This window comes from Vigna radiata, chromosome 1 (assembly GCF_000741045.1).
Source record: "Vigna radiata var. radiata cultivar VC1973A chromosome 1, Vradiata_ver6, whole genome shotgun sequence".
NCBI classification, from domain to species: Eukaryota; Viridiplantae; Streptophyta; class Magnoliopsida; order Fabales; family Fabaceae; genus Vigna; species Vigna radiata.
Window position 1 is genome coordinate 422,313 of NC_028351.1, and position 17,906 is coordinate 440,218.

Genomic DNA, 17,906 nt, shown 5'->3' on the forward strand with positions numbered 1-17,906 from the left:
ATAAAAGCTTTATCTTATTTATCTTACCTATCTTATCTTATCTTTAATCGATGTAAAACTTTTTAATTATTATTTTATTTTTAATTGACATCCAACTTTTGAGATAATTCTTTTACATAAACTTAGAAAAAGCACAAATATAAATCCTTCTATGAATAAAACAATACATATTTTATTAGAATAAACTTTAAATATCATTTTAAAAAATGAATTTTAAATTTAAAATAATCTCAAGAAACTTATTTACAAAATAAAATTTATATTAATTTATATATAATTGTGAATTATTCATATATTTAAACACTTGTGATCTCAAACATCATTTATTACTAGTTAATAATATGTTTGTATTTTGTTCTTTAATATTATTTATGTATTGTTTGCACTAACGTCATCGTATTCTAACCTAAAAGTTTGGTTAAAGAGAAACTGAAATGTGAGACTTTGTTAAAGATAATTAATTAACTGTTAGTTTAACTAATATTTATTTTATTTTAAATGAAAGTTATTAAATTTAATAATAAAAATACAACGTATTCGAACATTAAAATATAATATGAATTAGTTATGTATTTCCATACATATAATCTACATTATTCAAATATTAAGGTTATTAATGCATTAAAATATGATTTGTTTAAAACATATCTAATTTAGGATAATATATAAAAATACACCGATATAATCAAGACTTTAAGTCTCATAACAACATGATATTTATAAAATAACAAGATTAATTTGAGTCTTATAAGACATAATTATTAAAATATATTTATATAAAATAAATTTTAAAATCTTAGATCTTAAACATGATCTTACACCACAATAAATATATAAATAAATAAATATATAATATCTCAAAATTTTAATAATATTAACACAATTGTGAAAATACAGTGTAGATTTAGTCTATTAATATAATATGTTTTGATTTTGAACAAATCAAAGTATAACGACAAGTTAACATTTTAAGAATTTTGCAAACTTATAGACTTAATGATAGAAAAAATACGGTAAATTTAATGAATAAGAGTGACGAATGAAAGATTAGTGTCATTAATAATGAAAAAAATATCCGATGTATAGCTGAAGATGACAGCAAGTGATGTTTCTTTTAATTTTGCATATATGAGCTCATTGCTCCAACTGCATGAGAGATGTCAGAACGCAAAACGAACCGTTTTCTCTTTCTCTTGGGTTTCGTTTCTTCTGCATTTAATTTGTATTGTAATATATTAATATTATATTAGAAAAGTTGTATTAGCTTTGTAACGTTAGATTGTTATAAAATATTATTATAATTTTGCAAAAGAATAAAAGAACGTTATGCAACGTTCGAATTGCAACGTTCAATTTTTGATTTTGGCCAACGTTCTTATGCTAACGGCTAATTTCTTTTTGTTGCAACGGTACTCTGCATTTCTTATAAATACAGTATCTCATTTCTTTCTAAGAAATAAAATTTCAATCTGTACTTTCTCAAAATCTTTCTCCTTCTCTCCTTTTCTGTATCTTCTCATGTCGTTCATTTTGTCTCTGAATCCATCAAGCTTTCAGCTTCTTGGTGACATCTCCGACGTCTAAATGGACGTGGCAATCACTGCTGTCCGCTCACCGGCGATAGTCCTTGGAGGACCGATCAGCGCCTCCGCCTCTGCACGCCTCAGTTCCACTTCTAGTTTTCCAGAGAGGTATCGTTTCTGTGATTGATTACGTGTTCTGTTTGTTAATTGTTATTCTCGTGAGGTGATCTGATGGATTGCCGTTTTAGTCATCTTTTGCTGGTAATAGTTGGAATTAGGGAATCGGAAATGCTTTTCTAATCTCATTGACAATACACGATACTTTGTAAGTGAAAGTAAGCATAAATGGAACCAAACACCGTGTCAAGAGATTGATATATTGATTAATTATCATTCACCTGCCTTTTGTTGTTGATGTTTTCCAGCTCAAGCAAGATCGTCGAAGAGGTTTTGTAGTTAGAGCAGCTTCGTCATTTCCCGAGTCATCTGAATCGGATGTCCGTGCCAAGATTGCTCCTCTTCAGTTGGGCAGTTTCTTTCTCAGATTTTGAGCAGCTCCAAACAGACCGCGATGGATTTTGATTTTGTACAGGTTTGTTTCATTCTCATGTCTTCTCACACTCTCTTTAAGTTTTTCTCGTAATAAATCTGACAAACTTCCATCCTTGCTTTTTTTGGCATCCATAACTTGTATGAATGAAACATATTCCATTCTGATAGTGTGAAGTATAATTTGTATGATGTGCGTGTTCAAAGCTTTTGGCTTTTGCCTATAGTTGTTGTACGTTTTTAGATATGTAAGAACTTTTGGCTTTTGGCTTTTGGCTTTTGGCTTGTGTAATATTCCACTGGTAATTACAAGAGTAGTGAAATATAAATTAAACTCACGCTGTATAATTTTCTACATCACTTGAAGGATTTGTTGTTTGATGTATTACATTAGTATGTGGTTCCACTTAAGATCTTTTATTTATAAATCTGAAAATGTTTGTGATCATATTGTGATGCAGAAGTTCATTGTAATATTTCTTTGACACCATCTGTAATCCCAGATCTGTCTGGTAAGATTGATTTGTGGCCAGATGAGATGGTAAACATGTGAAGCTGATTCAAAACCACCTGAGCCTCATTATGGGTAACAAAGTAGGAGATATAACATCGATTGCTGAAATCAGCAAATTCAGTGATGTATGGTTCCATTTTGTCTTGAACTGAGGAAAGGTGTATACTCCTCAGAGCCCATACAATACAAAACATATATTACAATGTGTCGGTACTATAGTGAAGGCAAAGGTTATCTTCAAGGTACATGTTTTGCTTATTTATTATAATTCATTTGTATATACTGTACTATATTTTGCTTATTGTATGATAGTGTTTGTTGTTATTTGCTGTCTGTTAGATAGTTGGATTTTTCCTATTTAGGTTTATGGTTTACATTGTATGTGAGATAATTTGTTAGATGGATGGGAAGGCTATATTATTCAGAGTAGAAGTGAGCGCAATTTGTAATTTAATGATCTAATAATAATACCCTATAATTAAACGGTAGTATACTTTTTCTTATTATATATAGTTAATTCTTTACATTAAATTATTAACTATATTACCTGTTATGGAAATCACTAACTGTATTCTTGCACCCTTTTTTTCCCATCAAATTCAAAATTTGCGTATATGCTGTAGAAATTCACTATGAACAGTTTTCTGTTCCATAAACAATGAGACATTACAAAAATAATTCAATTGAAAGTTGGTAATTAAAATGAAACTTTGAATATCATTAGAAAAATAATCAACCGTAACTGTATTGTTGAAACGTTGTCCTTAAAGAAAAATATTTTGACTATTCACATTTTTATCCAATAAAAATTAAAATAATAAATATAATAATAAAAATAAAGAAAGAATAAATTTCGTTTCAATATCAGTCGAATGCCATGACTTTTCCGTAATTTTTTTTTTCAATTTTCAATTTATTTCTTTTAATTGAAGTTATTTAACAAAATTTTTAGTTGAATAAAAACTTTTAGGATAAAATTTGAAAAATTAAAATACCCCATTTAAAGTTACTAGTGATAAAATAATTCATAGTAGTTACGAGAAAGAATCGGAAAAGACTTTTGCACTTTTGCACAAACGTTTTTGGTAGGAATACTCTGCTCGTACAGACGACCTTTCCGGCGCCGTTTTATCATTAAGGCCTGCACTAATCAGTTTGGCTTGAAATATGTATACATGGTTTTCCTTATGATATAAGATAATGAGGAAACATAGTAAAAAATTATATGAAAATAAAAAAATTTAAATTATTAAATTCTTGTAATTTATTATATTAAGATGCATAAAATTTATTATATTACGGTGGAAGTTTTTTTTTTCATAAATTTCTAGTAACTTTTTAAATTTTATTTTTAAAACAATTTCTAGACAAATCACGCGAGTGCTTAAAAATTTAAACTGATAAAAAGTTTTTACAACGATATTTCTTGAAAAAATAGCTTTCATTATATGTTATGTCGTGTCTTGAATTGAAAAAAAAAATACAAGATTCTATTTTATAAAAAAAAAAATATTAATCTATTTTGTTTTCCGATAACTTCACACATCACGCGCAGCAAACTCTGTCGTGTTCACCCATTCCTTTACCTCCCCATTCTTTTTTAATAGATTTGGAGGTTTTTATTTGTACACATATTTAGATATTTCTATATTTAAAAAAAAAAAAAACTCATTTTCTTTTGTAAACGACGCTAAATGTTAAGATTGAAATAGTGAAGTGACATTTGATAACTACGTATAAGACCAAATTTATTTTAAGATTGAAATAAAATACTTCTTACTTACCTCTCTCACTTTTTTCTTTATGTAGCCTCAAAGTTTTTTCTCTCTCCTTCTTTCACTTTTACGGTGAAATCAAACGAGGACCAACAACTTCACCAATTATAGAGAGACCAAATTTAGCGCAATACAACATTCATTTTAGCAATCATGTAGTAATATATGTTTTTTTGTACAAATTGTTGGACATTGATAATCAATTGGAGACAAATCCTATCTTGAAAAAAATCAACAGAAAGAAGACTTGAATACAGAATGAGGAAAAAGTTAAAGGATAACACAGGAATGACATGTAGATGGTGTTCAAATGTTGTCAAAAAAATGTTGTTTAAGTATCATTATTCACTCTATTGAATAACCATGTTGTCGACTCTATTGACATTAAATTTCACCATCGCTCTGCTGTAACTATGCCCCAGACCAAGTTAGGCCTTTTCCAAATCTCCAACCTATGAAATCCAAAACAGGACAAATATTGAAATCTTAAAATAAATTTAATGTTGATGGGCTCCTTGACAAGTTGGAGTGTAGGGACGACTTCTGGATCCATTCAAAACTAAACCCTTCTCATCGCAATAGACGAGGTGTATGGGCCTCTATGGGCCTCGCGGGGCCGGTGATCGGAGATGCCGACGAAGAAGACGGCGCGACGATGTCGGAGGAGGGCTATCCTTGCTTCTATTGAAAACCACTTGGTATACACTTTTTTCTTCCTCTTCCTCTGCGCTACCCCACTCTGAGGCTGAGGCGACTGAGACTGGAACCGAGACTGGGTTCTGCGCTCGCAAGGTCACTCACTAATTGTAACTATTATGAACATTCAAAAGGGGCATGGTAGCAACCACGAGGGAAAGGGGACCGATGACAACAATGATTTAATAAGGAGAGAGAAAAAAACTGAGGGCTCATGGCACCGGAGAGAAAACAGGAGAGAAAGTGAGAGAGAGGTAAAAGGAATTTTATTTAAAACATAAAATAAATTTACCTTTAAAATAAATCCACCTCATCACCTTTTCGTGTGACACGTGGTTATGAAATATCACTTCAGTGTGCCATCAAGTAACGTATTTAATGCCGTCTATAGAATTTAACGGTAAGGACTCTTTATTCATTCAAATTTTTCATAAATAAGGACTCAATTGAGTGTTTTCAAAATAGGAGGACCTAATTGACACAAATCTGCATAAATAGGGACCTTTGAACCTATTAAACCTTTTTTTTTCTAAACAAGACATATTTGTCATATCTATTTTCTAAACAACAAAGGTCGAAAGGTGAGCTAAAATTTTCATTTTCTTTCAAAAATCCTGTTATTTTTTTCTCTCTTTTTTCTGAACAGGATATATGACATCAGTTATTTGAACAATTGTTGTCGTATCTACTTTCTGCAGTAGTTCCCTTAACAATCGAGGTAAAAAAATTGATCAAAATTACAAAATTGTGACTTGTTTTCTTTTTTTGTGAAGGACGATAGTCTCAGTTATTTGAACAATAGTTTTCGTATGTCTCGTCTAGTAAAATATTCGCAAAAGAAATGCAAGTTACCACATACAACATCTCTTCTTCGTTCTTTCGCAAACAAGTGACGTTATACATTGCTCGTTATCGTGCTACGTTCATTGCTCGTTGTCGTCACTGCTTCGTTTGTCTCTGTCACTGTGGTGAGCGCCATTGTCATTGTTTTTTTTTTTTGGTTTTTGTGTTTGCACAATAGTGCATATTTGATATATTAACTTGTGTAATATGTTTCGTTTCTTGTGTGCAATTTCAGATAGTGGTTTGGTTCATGATTTCGACGGTGAAAAATTCTACAATGGCTCATGTAAACCATACCATGTCTTTGATCGTGTTCATTTAGTTCATTCATACGTTGTTTCACATATAGCCTCTACTTCAAACACCGTGATTTACACATTTTTTAAAATATTCCTAGTATTAAGCTTTATCTTTGTTGTAGTAGGAGATGAACTCCTTTAAATAGAAAATGAACAAAGTGAACTCCCCGTGTACTCTTTCAGTTCTAGAGAGTGCTATCTTCGACCATCAAAAAAGGAAAACTCAATTCAAACACTTTTTGTTTGAGATTCAATATAAAAATATTTTCTAAAAAATAAATCTTAAAAAAAGACTTTTGGCCACGGTTATTTTTATAACCCAAGCAGAAAATGATCTATGACAATGGTTCTTTTCACAATCGTTACCATAGACCCATTTTTTTTTTTTTAATTTTTGGTTTTTCTAGCCGAACCAAAATGTGAACTTTTTTGCTTTGGTTTATAACTGAAACAAAAAATCTTTCTCTTTTTACTTCGTTTTAATATATTTCGGTTGTAGAACCGTTATCGTTTATAAAAACAATTATTGTCGGATATCTTCCTACACTAGTGAAACTCACCACATATTTAGTAAACTAGATCAGTTAAAATAATGCATATAAGAAAATTGTTATAGTTATCCAAATATATCTATAATAATAAAATACATAAAAAAAGGAATGTTCAACAATTTTTTTATACTTAAATATCTCAACACAATTCCAAAAATAAAAATTCATCTCCATTTTCATAAGGGATAGGAAAATTTTCCTTCATACTTATGAGTATACTCATACGCATACTCACCTTTCAAATAATAATTTAATATCAAAATATATACATTTTTCTAATATGTTTATTTTTATTAAATACTTGGTCTTTAACTATAACAATTTTTGGAATTGTGTTTTGGGCTACAGTTTGTTTGTTTATATTGGATTGTTTGTACAATGGCCAGCCCATTTGGACCAACACATGGCCTACTTATGAGTACATAATTTTCACTATGACCACCATTTTTTACATATCACTGAGTAGATAAATCTAAAAATTTGTATATAAAAATGTACAATTTTTTATGAAATATATTCTCGATAATGGACAATAATGGTAAAATAGGCAGACATTTTATTTGGTTAACCAAATATTTTTAAAATATGCTGAACATTAGAAACAGAAAATGAATATTTTAAATAAAGTAAAATTAAAATTATAACAAAACGAAACTTATTCTAAAATGGTCGGTTATTATAGGGATTAAAATTTAGAAATTAAGTTAAAATAACTAACAGAACGAAAAAGGTTTAATAAGAAATAAATGTTAGAAAAGAGGCATATTTGAAGAAGGAATTCAAAATTGAAAAGTCAAAAACCCGCGATCTCTCCCATTTTTCAAAATGGAAGACGACCACCAATGGGAGCTCTGCAACGACGACGGCTTCATCTTCAAGCGCAAGCGTCGCCGCATCGACGCTCCACCTCCGCCAGAGGCCGACGAATCGGCGGCGGAAAACCTTCGGAGAGAGCGTAAGAAACAAACCCTACTCAAGCTCAAATCGAAGTACGAGAAAGAGATTTTTCAATGGGAAGCACTGTCGAACACCTTGCTCGCACTGCAACAACGCACCGCTCTTCACTCTCCTCAACAACAACAGCAACAGCAACGACTAAACCAAGCCCAATCCCTCCCTTCCCCTTCCTCCTCAACCGATTCCGCCGGTAGCTCCCTCCTCCGCGACCTCCTATTGCAGGTAAAACCCTAATTTGCTAAATTTAGGCTCTACATGAGGTTTTAGAATTGAATTGGAGAGATTGTGGGTGCGACAACGAGCTTAATGCGTGAATTGCACAGGTGGAAGCGCAGGAAGCGATAATTCGTGATGTGTCAAATTTATGCGACATAGCAGAAGCTGTGTGCGTTAAGAGAGAAGAACAGTTCAAACAAACCTTGTTTGATCTTCCAATTTGGGTATCACCGAATGACCTCATGGAAGTGCTATGTGGTGATGATGACGACGATGATTGAAGCCGCTATTCCTCTGCACAATGCCACAACCGATTTTATTATCAGTAAGTGTAACTGCAGCACAGTGATTTCGTGTAGATTAGGCATTTGGCAAAATGGTAAATATATTTATCGATTGATTGTGTTGTGAAGAATATTTTTAGGCTGACGAATGATAAAAATATATATTATGACGAGTTTTAAAAAGGGAGGGAAATAGGGAATTTGGTTTTGTATAAAGTTCATTAATTTCTAGAATCTAATGCCGTTATGTATTTTTGATTAGTGATTCTCTTTTGAGTATACGCTGAATATTGCTTTTGTTATTGTAATGCCATGAATCTATTGTACGAGGAAATATATGAAGCAGTATTTCAATTTTGTTTTGTATATCTATGTACTTTAGGGTATATCATCAATACATATTGAGGAGGTAGTCAAACCTTTGAAATATAGATACTTTTATGAAGACAATTTTTGAAAAATGCAATTTTATTATGTTTAGTAAATTTTATATCTTTTTTAAGTAAGTGTATCTTATGTATTGTTTCCTAGACTCGTATTGTATTTGTATATCAAAGAACGACACCCTTGAAAATAGAATATTTGTAGCTCCGTTTTTATTTGACTAGTTTTGAGTAATGAAATATATGTATGGTTTCTAAGTCATGAAACATTCTAGACAAATTAGGGATTAGAAGTTGAAAATAATTTAAGAAATGTTAAGTTACATTAAAGAAATTATGCATATCATATGTCCAATGAGTAAGTCTAGTATAAGAAAATGGTAGACTAAGCGTATGTTTGAAAACCTCTTGGTTTTGTTGTAATGTCAATTCATCCTCTCAATACTTGTGAGTATGCTGCATTTAAATAGGTACAAATGGTTTTCCAAATACATGATACTTGGTTAGTTATTATGTATATTAATGCAATTTGGATATAAAGAAACCTCTGAGATTGATTATGTGGACGTAGTCCTTGGTCGAGCTTAGCCTCTTGGTTGCCACACTTATTCTCTTCTACCTAAGCCATTGCCTTTATACAATTTTCCATCCACTTTTTAGTTTAGCATTGCCTTAACATTACATATTAATTTAAAAATATATAATAAATTCTAAACAATTGACGAAATTTGACTTGTTCAATTGATCAATTTGGTACTTTTTCTGTGTTTTGGTTCAATTGTTAGATTCTAACTCTCTCATTCACACACAAAAGCAATTATAATCAATCAATCACAACCATTCTAACTCTTAATTATCATCCAATTCATACAAGACCACATTAACCATACACACCAAACCAGATTTAGTAGAAAAAGTCATTTTTATCTCCAATTTGTTCTAGTAGTAAAATGCATCCATCCAATTGATAAAAATCGTATAAAAGAGACCAAAACTGTCCAGAGATTCCTTAGATAACAAAAATAGTTCCTATCCTATTAAAGGCTCTATCATAATCAATCACCAACATATATTCAAAAAGGAAGATTAAAAGACATGCAAAATAGAAAAACATGCATGCACCAATGAAGTGAATGGAATTAGAAAAGTACAGAAAATTAACTTATTCCAAATAGAGAAACTATTGGTTAAACTTGAAGAAAGGATTCTTAAGAAAAACAATTTAGAAACATAAAGTGTTTTTAAAAAATGATTTATTTTTATAAAGTTTCTATTTATTACTTAAGCATTTTATTATTAAAATAACATGGTTTTCCTATTTTAAAACACTAACACTTCTAAAATACAATTTTTCAATTCTACAATATTAATTTAAAACTTAATTAAATTAAATCATTTTCTTACGAGATTAATTATTCAATATTAACTAATTTAGTTTACAAAATACTGTTTATTTTAATTACTTATTATATTATAATATAAAAACATAAATATTTAATCGTAAGTATATAATTAATTATCTTTAAAGAATAATCCATTACGCTTTGATAATAATGCAAAAATTGTTAGTTTTCTGAACATTTCGAAGAAAATTAGTCATGAAAAATCATCTTATTTACTGTGATTTTCAACTTTTGTTGCTTTTCTTCGCTGGATGATTCCACTCTCGGAGACAAAGAGACCCCATAACTTTGTTTGTTTGAAGTACAAAGAAACAAAGAAAGAGATTTTAGATTCTCACAATAAGCAAGGAATAATGCATGTATATAAAGATGTTATATTGCACACGCAACTAATTATCTTACTATAAAAAGAAATATTAAGTATTATTTGCACCATTAATAGGTTATGAAATGAATGTACAATTAATTAGGTGTTTTTTTTTAATACATTATTTGGTTCATAGTTTTGAGTTTTTTTTTTTTTCAAAATAATTTTCTTTCAAAAAAGTTCATTAAGGTTCCATTTTTTTTTTGTTAAAAACGGTTTAAAAATTATCCTTTTAGCTTCGGTATTAAAAACATATGTCCAATTTTTTATTCAATGATCCAATTGATGGGACAATGTTAATATAAAAGAAAAGGAAAACACTGCAAAACATTAATTTCTCTAAGGACAGAAACCCTTGTGCCGCTGTGAAACCCTAGCCGTCGCTGCTGCCACCAAATCCTTAAGCCACCATGTCGCCGTTATCACTATCAACACAAACCCATGATTCGAAGTAGAGAAAAACAATAGAAAACCCAAAAATCAAACCCAAATCACCTAATTCCAACCAAACTCTAGTCACCATGAAATCCTAAACCGCGCTGCTAGTAACTAGGGCAAAATCTCCATCACGTGTCGTGCCTCACCACTATCAAGCCAAAACTGAATCAAAATCCCTAACCTCGCAAAAACCCTAGTTTGCAAGCAGTATCCATGGACATTAACTTGCAAATTACACAAGTTAGAAATGCAAAAATAATGTGCCTCCATACATCATGCAAGAAGCCTCTAAGTGCATCCTCCATCTTCGTATTCTTTGCAAAGAACAAAAACCCAGAACAAGAACTTCTTCGTTCACCACTGATCAAACGCGTTGCACCATCATGGGTTGCCGCGAGTAGAGTGCAGAATCACAATTGCCACGGATTGAAAATTGAACAGGTCACAGTTGCCACGTAATATAAAATTAGACAGGTCACAATTGCCAAAAGGACCAATTTGAACCGTTTTAAACGAAATATAAGACCTTACTAAACTTTTTTTTAAAAGATAAGACAACTTTGAAAAAAAAAAAAAACCCAAAACTAGGAACTAAATGATGTATTAATTTTTTTTTTCTATTTTTCTATAATAATAATAATAAAATAAAAAAGTACAAATTTTATTAATAAAAATAAAATTATATTATCTTTCACCTTTATTTATTTAATGTAAACAATCTAACCTTCTAAGCTTTTGTTTTTCTACATACTTACCTGTCATTCTAATCCTCTTATCTAGAGGAGGCATTAGTCGTATGAGTAGCTGTCACTTCTCAACCATTTTAATTACGGTAGGACACAAGAATAAATAGTTGGCCAACCCATTTTTTTTAAATTTGCTCATATAAAAATTGCTTTCATCGACACAATCCCCAGCTCTTGGGTTGGGTTGTCAAGCCTCCACCATTGTTCAGAACATCACAAAAATAAAGTAGTAGAAATTACATCATTTTGTTTGTAAGCTTTTCAACTCGATTTCACTTAGACGAGAAGGAAATGGTTCAATAGGCTGTATCACAAATCCTTCTTTTTGACATTCATCCTGGAGAAGCTTCACTTGAGAGATCCCTTCAGGACAAAATGCAACAACAGCTCCCCCGCTACCTGTGAATTTTGATGCAGCTCCAACCTTTCTAGCAACCTCTACCATTTTAATGTTCAGACCGCCCAAGGCTTCATCTCCAAACATTGACCTGTACAACATCCCAACAAATTTAAAAGAAACCCAAATTTTGGTGTACAAGATGCATTAATTCCTCTGTAACACTTCAAATCCACTATTGGGGAGCATACTCTGTACAAGATGCATTAATGCCTTATAGAATCTACGGGACCACCTCATGTCTCTATCTTTTAATATTTCCAGATTATCTAATAGTCAAGCCGAATTGAGTTATGTGCTACAAAGACATAATAACATAGAGGTTTGAATCACCTTCGGAGGTCAAAATTTCGATTCATGAGGGTTGCAAATTTGGAGTAGTCCTTTTCTTCTAATACAGTTTTCCCTTCTTCCGCAATATTAGCAACTTCTTCCATCGAAGATACAATGAACTCGTCACCATCAAGCCATCTCTCCCGCACTTTACTATGAACCTACAAAGTTCCCGTCACTTAAAATTAATTATATATTAAAAGAAATTAAGATAAGCTTCTCTTGAATTGAAAATATCTTGGAACACTTTTCATTGTAGCATATAGTGACTAACCCAATGTCATAAATCTACATTCTGCTTACAAAGATAGAAGGACTGTGAAAGCTGGTTCAACAATATGTCTAGAAATAAAAAATAAAAAATATTTTCAAGAAACTAAATTGCAAATGGGATGCTGTAAAATTAAAAATAACAGGAGCAGGCTGAGAGCATAGAGTAAAAGCAAAGATGAAAAAAATTTCATGTCACTCATTGACTAACCTTTCCAGAATCACTAGGATTTTCCGCATAGATGAGATAGAGAGGAGGAAGGAGACTCAAATCCATGGGTATATAAATCCCATGGCCAAGCTCATCCATGTTTTCTTTGCTGAAGTCCTACAAAAGCAGAAAGTAAATATAGTAAAAGTAATGCCTAAATATAATTAGAATTAGTTCATTACACAAAATGTTTAAGCATCACCCATCACAATCTCGTTACAGGCAAATACCATCAACTTCTCCGAGAGAACAAAAATCTTAATTTTGCAACCAAAATCGATACTCTTTCACATTCTTTAGTACAAAACTTAAAATTTGCAACAGAAATCATGATTGCAAACCTCTTTTTATTTTTCTTTTCAAATTCCTGATCCTAAATCCTGTTTCTTTTCAAAGATCTTATTGATGTAATCAAACAGTTTCTAAAATCTCTGGTCAGTTTGAAAAATCAAAAGAAACGACCAAAAGTGCAGGCAGTAACCTACCATGTAAACGAGTCCACCGTAAACCTGCGCTACCCGATCCTGAAGACCAGCGACAATCCCGAGTTCTTTCTCGGCGGCGAGTACTAGGTTGGGCCTGATCTCCACCTTCACAAGCTCCCTGACATTGAAGAAATCTAGCAAACAGCTCAACGCCGCACACACAATCCCACTGGATCCCGAGAGACCAGCCTGAAGAAATCAAGAACCAAAATACGATGAGCAAACAAAGTAAACGGAAACTCCAGAATCAGAGAACGTGCCTGGCGAGGGATATTGGTGTCGTAAGACAGCGTGAAATTGTCATCGCTGAGTTCGATAGCGTTGTCTTTGCAGTAGGCGTAGAACACTTTGCAAATAGCCATAAGCAATCGCACACCTCCATAGTAGCCCTCGGAGTTCAACCTGGTAACCTGCAAGCAGACGAAGAAGGTGCAATGATTGAAATTGGAAGAAAACGAATCGAACTAGAGAAAGGAAAACGATCCGTACCAATTGCGGGAGCGAGGAGAAATGGACGAGATCGTGAACAGGATGGGGTTGGATGACGAGTTCCGACGAGGCTCGGAGGGTGACGGTGGCGCAGAAGTTGGCGACGCTAAGCGATATCGTTTTGCCGTAGTAGACGTCGCTTGGGTTTCCGAGTAACCCCACCCTGGCATAAGCCTTGTGCGATATTTCTTCTCTCTCTCGAACCATCATCACCGTCTCCTTCTTCCTCTTATCTTCGGTTCAATTCAAACGTTCTTAAAATATCATGATTGATATTATTATGGTAGTATGGGCTTTCAAAGACCGATATAAATATATATTTTTAAACAACTTTTTTTTTTTCCCTAACCTCATGATTTTGTTAAAAAAATTATTAAAATATTATAAAAAAAATATATCTTTAATAACTTTTTTACAATCACAACAGTTTGTAAATATTTTTTTTTCTCAAATAACCAATAAAATAATAACACATAATCTATTTTAAAATATCATGATAATACCTAACAATATTTAAAATGTCGGGAAAATAACTCATTAGATTATCCTACTTAATAATATTGGATTAACATTTAATTATATTTAAAAAATAATGATATTATAACACATTTTATATATAGTATTAAGATAAAATAGTCATAAAAAAATAAATTTTTGTATATTTCAAAATAAAAATAGTGAAAAATAAATAAAAGTAGTGCTAAATGAAGATTTAGGTGTATCAAAGAATTATTACTCATATTTTAATTCAATTTCAAGTAATTAGTTTATAATATATATATATATATATATATATATATATATATATATATATATATATATATATTATTTAAATTAATTTTATCTTATATTAAGCACGAAAAACAATTTAATTTGTAAATTACATTTTATATAATTGCACACTTTTGTGTCTAAATGATGATTATCCTTATGCACATTGTGATTTATTTATTGCTATGGAAGGAAAAATGATACGAATTGTGAAGACTTTCCATTTGGAGTAGGACACCTTTGACTATAATTGATGTAGACTCTACATATATCTGCTATTATAATTTTATGTCACATTTCATCATAATCATTACATATATATATATATAGTTTATGTTATGTACATTTAATCATTCTAATTAGGGTAGTCTTTTCTCAGGAGATATTGATATTCTTTTAAGTTATAAGTTATTATTTTACTTTTGTTATGTTTTTTTTTTCTTATGAAAGTAGTTCAAATACACAAAAGGAAAAAAAGTAAATTATATATTAAGCTTTTTTATAATTATTAGAAAAATAACGTCTAATATGATAAAAAGAAAATGTGTTAAGAGTATTGATTGAATACACATTCTCAGTTATTCTTTAAAATGTGAAGCAACAAGTTTAAAATATGTAATTTAAAGAGGTAAAAGGATGAAAGAAAAATATATTTTAGATTTTTATATTGGTTTGTTTGTATAGAGGATTATGTGAGTTCTTGATCATGTTTCAATATGAGACTCTCATTATAAAAATACAAGCTAATTATTCTTTTTTATTTTAGTAATTTTTATCTAAATAAAGAGTTTTTTTTATATAAAAAAGATGAAAATGTTTTAAATAATAATAATTATTAATTGAGATAAATTTACAACAACAAAAAAGTGATCATAGGATAGTTAAGATACTAACTAAAAGAGGATTTATAATGTTAAGTTCCTTTTTTAATTACTAAAAAAATACTAAACTGTTTTATCAAAAGAAATTTACAAAATTATCATAAGCATTTACTTGCAAGATTATTTCGGTTGTAAAAAAAATAATTCAAGAGCGCAATGTAAATATTTATAAGTTGAATTATATTATATAATAATAAAGACTATATGAAAATATATTATGAATTGTTTTGCATTAAGAAACAAAACAATTACATCTGTTAATATTTAATACTTAAAAAAACAATTCGTTTTTTGTGTTTTCTATTTTAGTGTAAAGCATTTAATTAATATTATTTAACATAATGTTAAATTCGTTGATATTTTATTTAATGGAATAAAAACATTCAATATTGATTGTAAATCAAAAGTTATTTTCCTACAACAATATTTTAAAAAATAAACTTTTTATCATAAAATATTATATAAGATTTTAATAAAAAAAGTCATAAAAATTTGAATTTTGACATTTCTTTTAACATTTAAATTATGGGATTCTTTTATATATATATATATATATATATATATATATATATATATATATATATATATATATATATATATTTGTTAATTTACGTAAAGAGGTTTTTAGTTGGTACATTTTAGCAATGTATACTAAGTTTTAGGTTACAAAAATATTCCTTTAAAAAAAACCAACTTTAAATCCAATGATATTTTAATAATTTTAAAATTTAATTTAAAATAAAAAATAAAAGGTAGTTATTAAAAATCCTGATTGGTCCACGGAGAGAAGTTATTAGCTTTTATTATATTTTTAATTTTAAAAAACAACTACTTTTTATTTTAGGATTTATAGAACCCTTCTGGGTTTATAAAACTTGTCTAGGTTAAAAAAACAACTACCTAGGGTTTAAGGTTTATAAAACCCGTCTGGTTTATAAAACCCGTCTGGGTTAAAAAAACAACTATCTTTTATTTTTATTTTTTATTTGGCTTAATACCTCCCTTGGTTCTCGTATTTGTGTGAAAATCTCAGTTCGATCCTCAAGTTTTGAACTGTCTCAATCGGATCATAATTTTTGTAAAAATACACTCATTTTACCCCAATCGTTAATTGATCTCAAACGGCGTTAAGTTTAGCTGACGTGGTATGCTGACGTGTTGGCTTAATCCCTTTTTGGTCCTCGTATTTGTGTGAAAATTTCAGTTCGGTCCTTAAGTTTTTAACTGTCTCAATTGGGTCATAATTTTGTAAAAATGCACACATTTTACCCCAATCGCTAACTAATCTCACTGTTGTTGAAGACTTTGGCAAGTGCACCAAATCGCTCAAGTAGTAAAACCGGATATCGTTTCCCAAGAGACTCGGTCACTACTTTACAATCATATAATTGTTAACTAATTTAAGCTAAAGAATGATTCCATTTTAGTGTGAGATTGTGCAATGAAAGTAAAAGTCATGCATAAGTAAAAGTTTGAATTACTTGGGGTCAAAACACGTGAAAATGAGATGATTAATGAATATGTGGAATGAATATGTTGGAGAATGATTTCAACTTATACAATCATATGCAAATGCACCCAACCACTCTTCTTCATTAACTTGTTCTTGTCAACTAGCTAAGTTACTTAAACTCAATCCCTTGGTGAGAAAGCCTAGGTTCACTTGTAAAATCCCAATCTCTTGGCAACCCAACAAGTTCACCCGCATTAAGAAAAGAAGTTTAAGACAACCAAAGGTCCTAGCTCTATCCTTAGACACCATTTCCTTTAGGTGTTAATGTTCATTTCAAGGTTTCCAAAATATTTCCCAATACTAAACAAACCCTAACATCGTGCCATGGTTGATCAAGTCATAACAAGTTTTAAGCATAGAAAAAAACACTAACGAGTAATGAGAAAAACATATTTTCATTTAGAACAAGTGCATTTACAAAAGGTTTGTATAGTTTACATAATTCCCCAACATAAAAGAACTTAGCTCTCCATAGTCATGGAGAGCCTGAGCTTACTATGGAAGAAAATGGGGTAAAAGGAGACCCAAGGAAGAAAAAGGGTGAGTTCCCATAGCCCAAAACTTGCTCCAAGAGGTCCAAAACGATGCTTCAGAGCTTCAGCCGCCAAGAAGTTGCAACCCTCAAAAATTGTGTGCCTTTTATAGGTCTAGGGTGTCAACTCAGCAAAAAGTCGCGCCCAGCGCCCTTTTCTGGGGCGCCCAGGCGCCATGAATTAAGCTCCAACAACAAATCCAGGGGCGCCTAGCGCCCTCTGGGGGGCGCCCAGGCGTGACAAATCAGGGAAAACAGTGAGCTGAAGGGCGTTGGGCGCCTTTCAGGGGCGCCTGGGCATGGTCAAATGGGGAAAACTGCGACTTGAAGGGCGCTGGGCGCCCTTTAGGGGCGCTTGGGCGCCCTTCAGGGGCGCCTGGGCGCCACTTGTGCAGAGAAACATCTTCAAATCTTCATCTTCTGGCTTTTCCTTGGTTCTCCACTTTCAATAGCTTAAATGCCCTTCCAAAGCAAACAAAG

At 31.1% G+C, this 17,906-nt stretch overlaps 2 protein-coding genes and 1 long non-coding RNA gene across 3 annotated transcripts; 2 read left to right on the plus strand and 1 right to left on the minus strand.

The window, feature by feature from the left end:
* Window positions 1–1,441: 1,441 nt before the first annotated feature.
* LOC106766728 lies at window positions 1,442–3,077 on the plus strand. The gene is made up of 3 exons (XR_001376115.2): window positions 1,442–1,691; window positions 1,949–2,115; window positions 2,534–3,077. It is a non-coding gene; the product is annotated as an uncharacterized LOC106766728 (long non-coding RNA).
* A 4,382-nt stretch (window positions 3,078–7,459) lies between these two features.
* LOC106767979 lies at window positions 7,460–8,573 on the plus strand. The gene is made up of 2 exons (XM_014652945.2): window positions 7,460–7,929; window positions 8,031–8,573. The coding sequence occupies exons 1-2, from the start codon at window positions 7,576–7,578 to the stop codon at window positions 8,202–8,204; spliced, it is 528 nt and encodes a 175-aa protein (XP_014508431.1). The 5' UTR covers window positions 7,460–7,575; the 3' UTR covers window positions 8,205–8,573.
* A 3,071-nt stretch (window positions 8,574–11,644) lies between these two features.
* On the minus strand, window positions 11,645–13,995 carry LOC106764309 (glucuronokinase 1). The gene is made up of 6 exons (XM_014648626.2): window positions 13,730–13,995; window positions 13,501–13,650; window positions 13,241–13,429; window positions 12,756–12,872; window positions 12,275–12,435; window positions 11,645–12,032 (listed from the first exon to the last, which is right to left on the minus strand). The coding sequence occupies exons 1-6, from the start codon at window positions 13,937–13,939 to the stop codon at window positions 11,786–11,788; spliced, it is 1,074 nt and encodes a 357-aa protein (XP_014504112.1). The 5' UTR covers window positions 13,940–13,995; the 3' UTR covers window positions 11,645–11,785.
* Window positions 13,996–17,906: the final 3,911 nt, after the last annotated feature.

Coding starts and splice junctions, on each gene's coding strand:
- LOC106767979 (XM_014652945.2), top strand. CDS start 7,576: ATGGAAGACGACCACCAATGGGAGCTCTGCAACGACGACGGCTTCATC. Junction 7,930..8,030: donor TCCGCGACCTCCTATTGCAG/GTAAAACCCTAA, acceptor TGAATTGCACAG/GTGGAAGCGCAGGAAGCGAT.
- LOC106764309 (XM_014648626.2), bottom strand. CDS start 13,939: ATGATGGTTCGAGAGAGAGAAGAAATATCGCACAAGGCTTATGCCAGG. Junction 13,651..13,729: donor TCTCCTCGCTCCCGCAATTG/GTACGGATCGTT, acceptor GTCTGCTTGCAG/GTTACCAGGTTGAACTCCGA. Junction 12,873..13,240: donor ACGGTGGACTCGTTTACATG/GTAGGTTACTGC, acceptor CTGCTTTTGTAG/GACTTCAGCAAAGAAAACAT.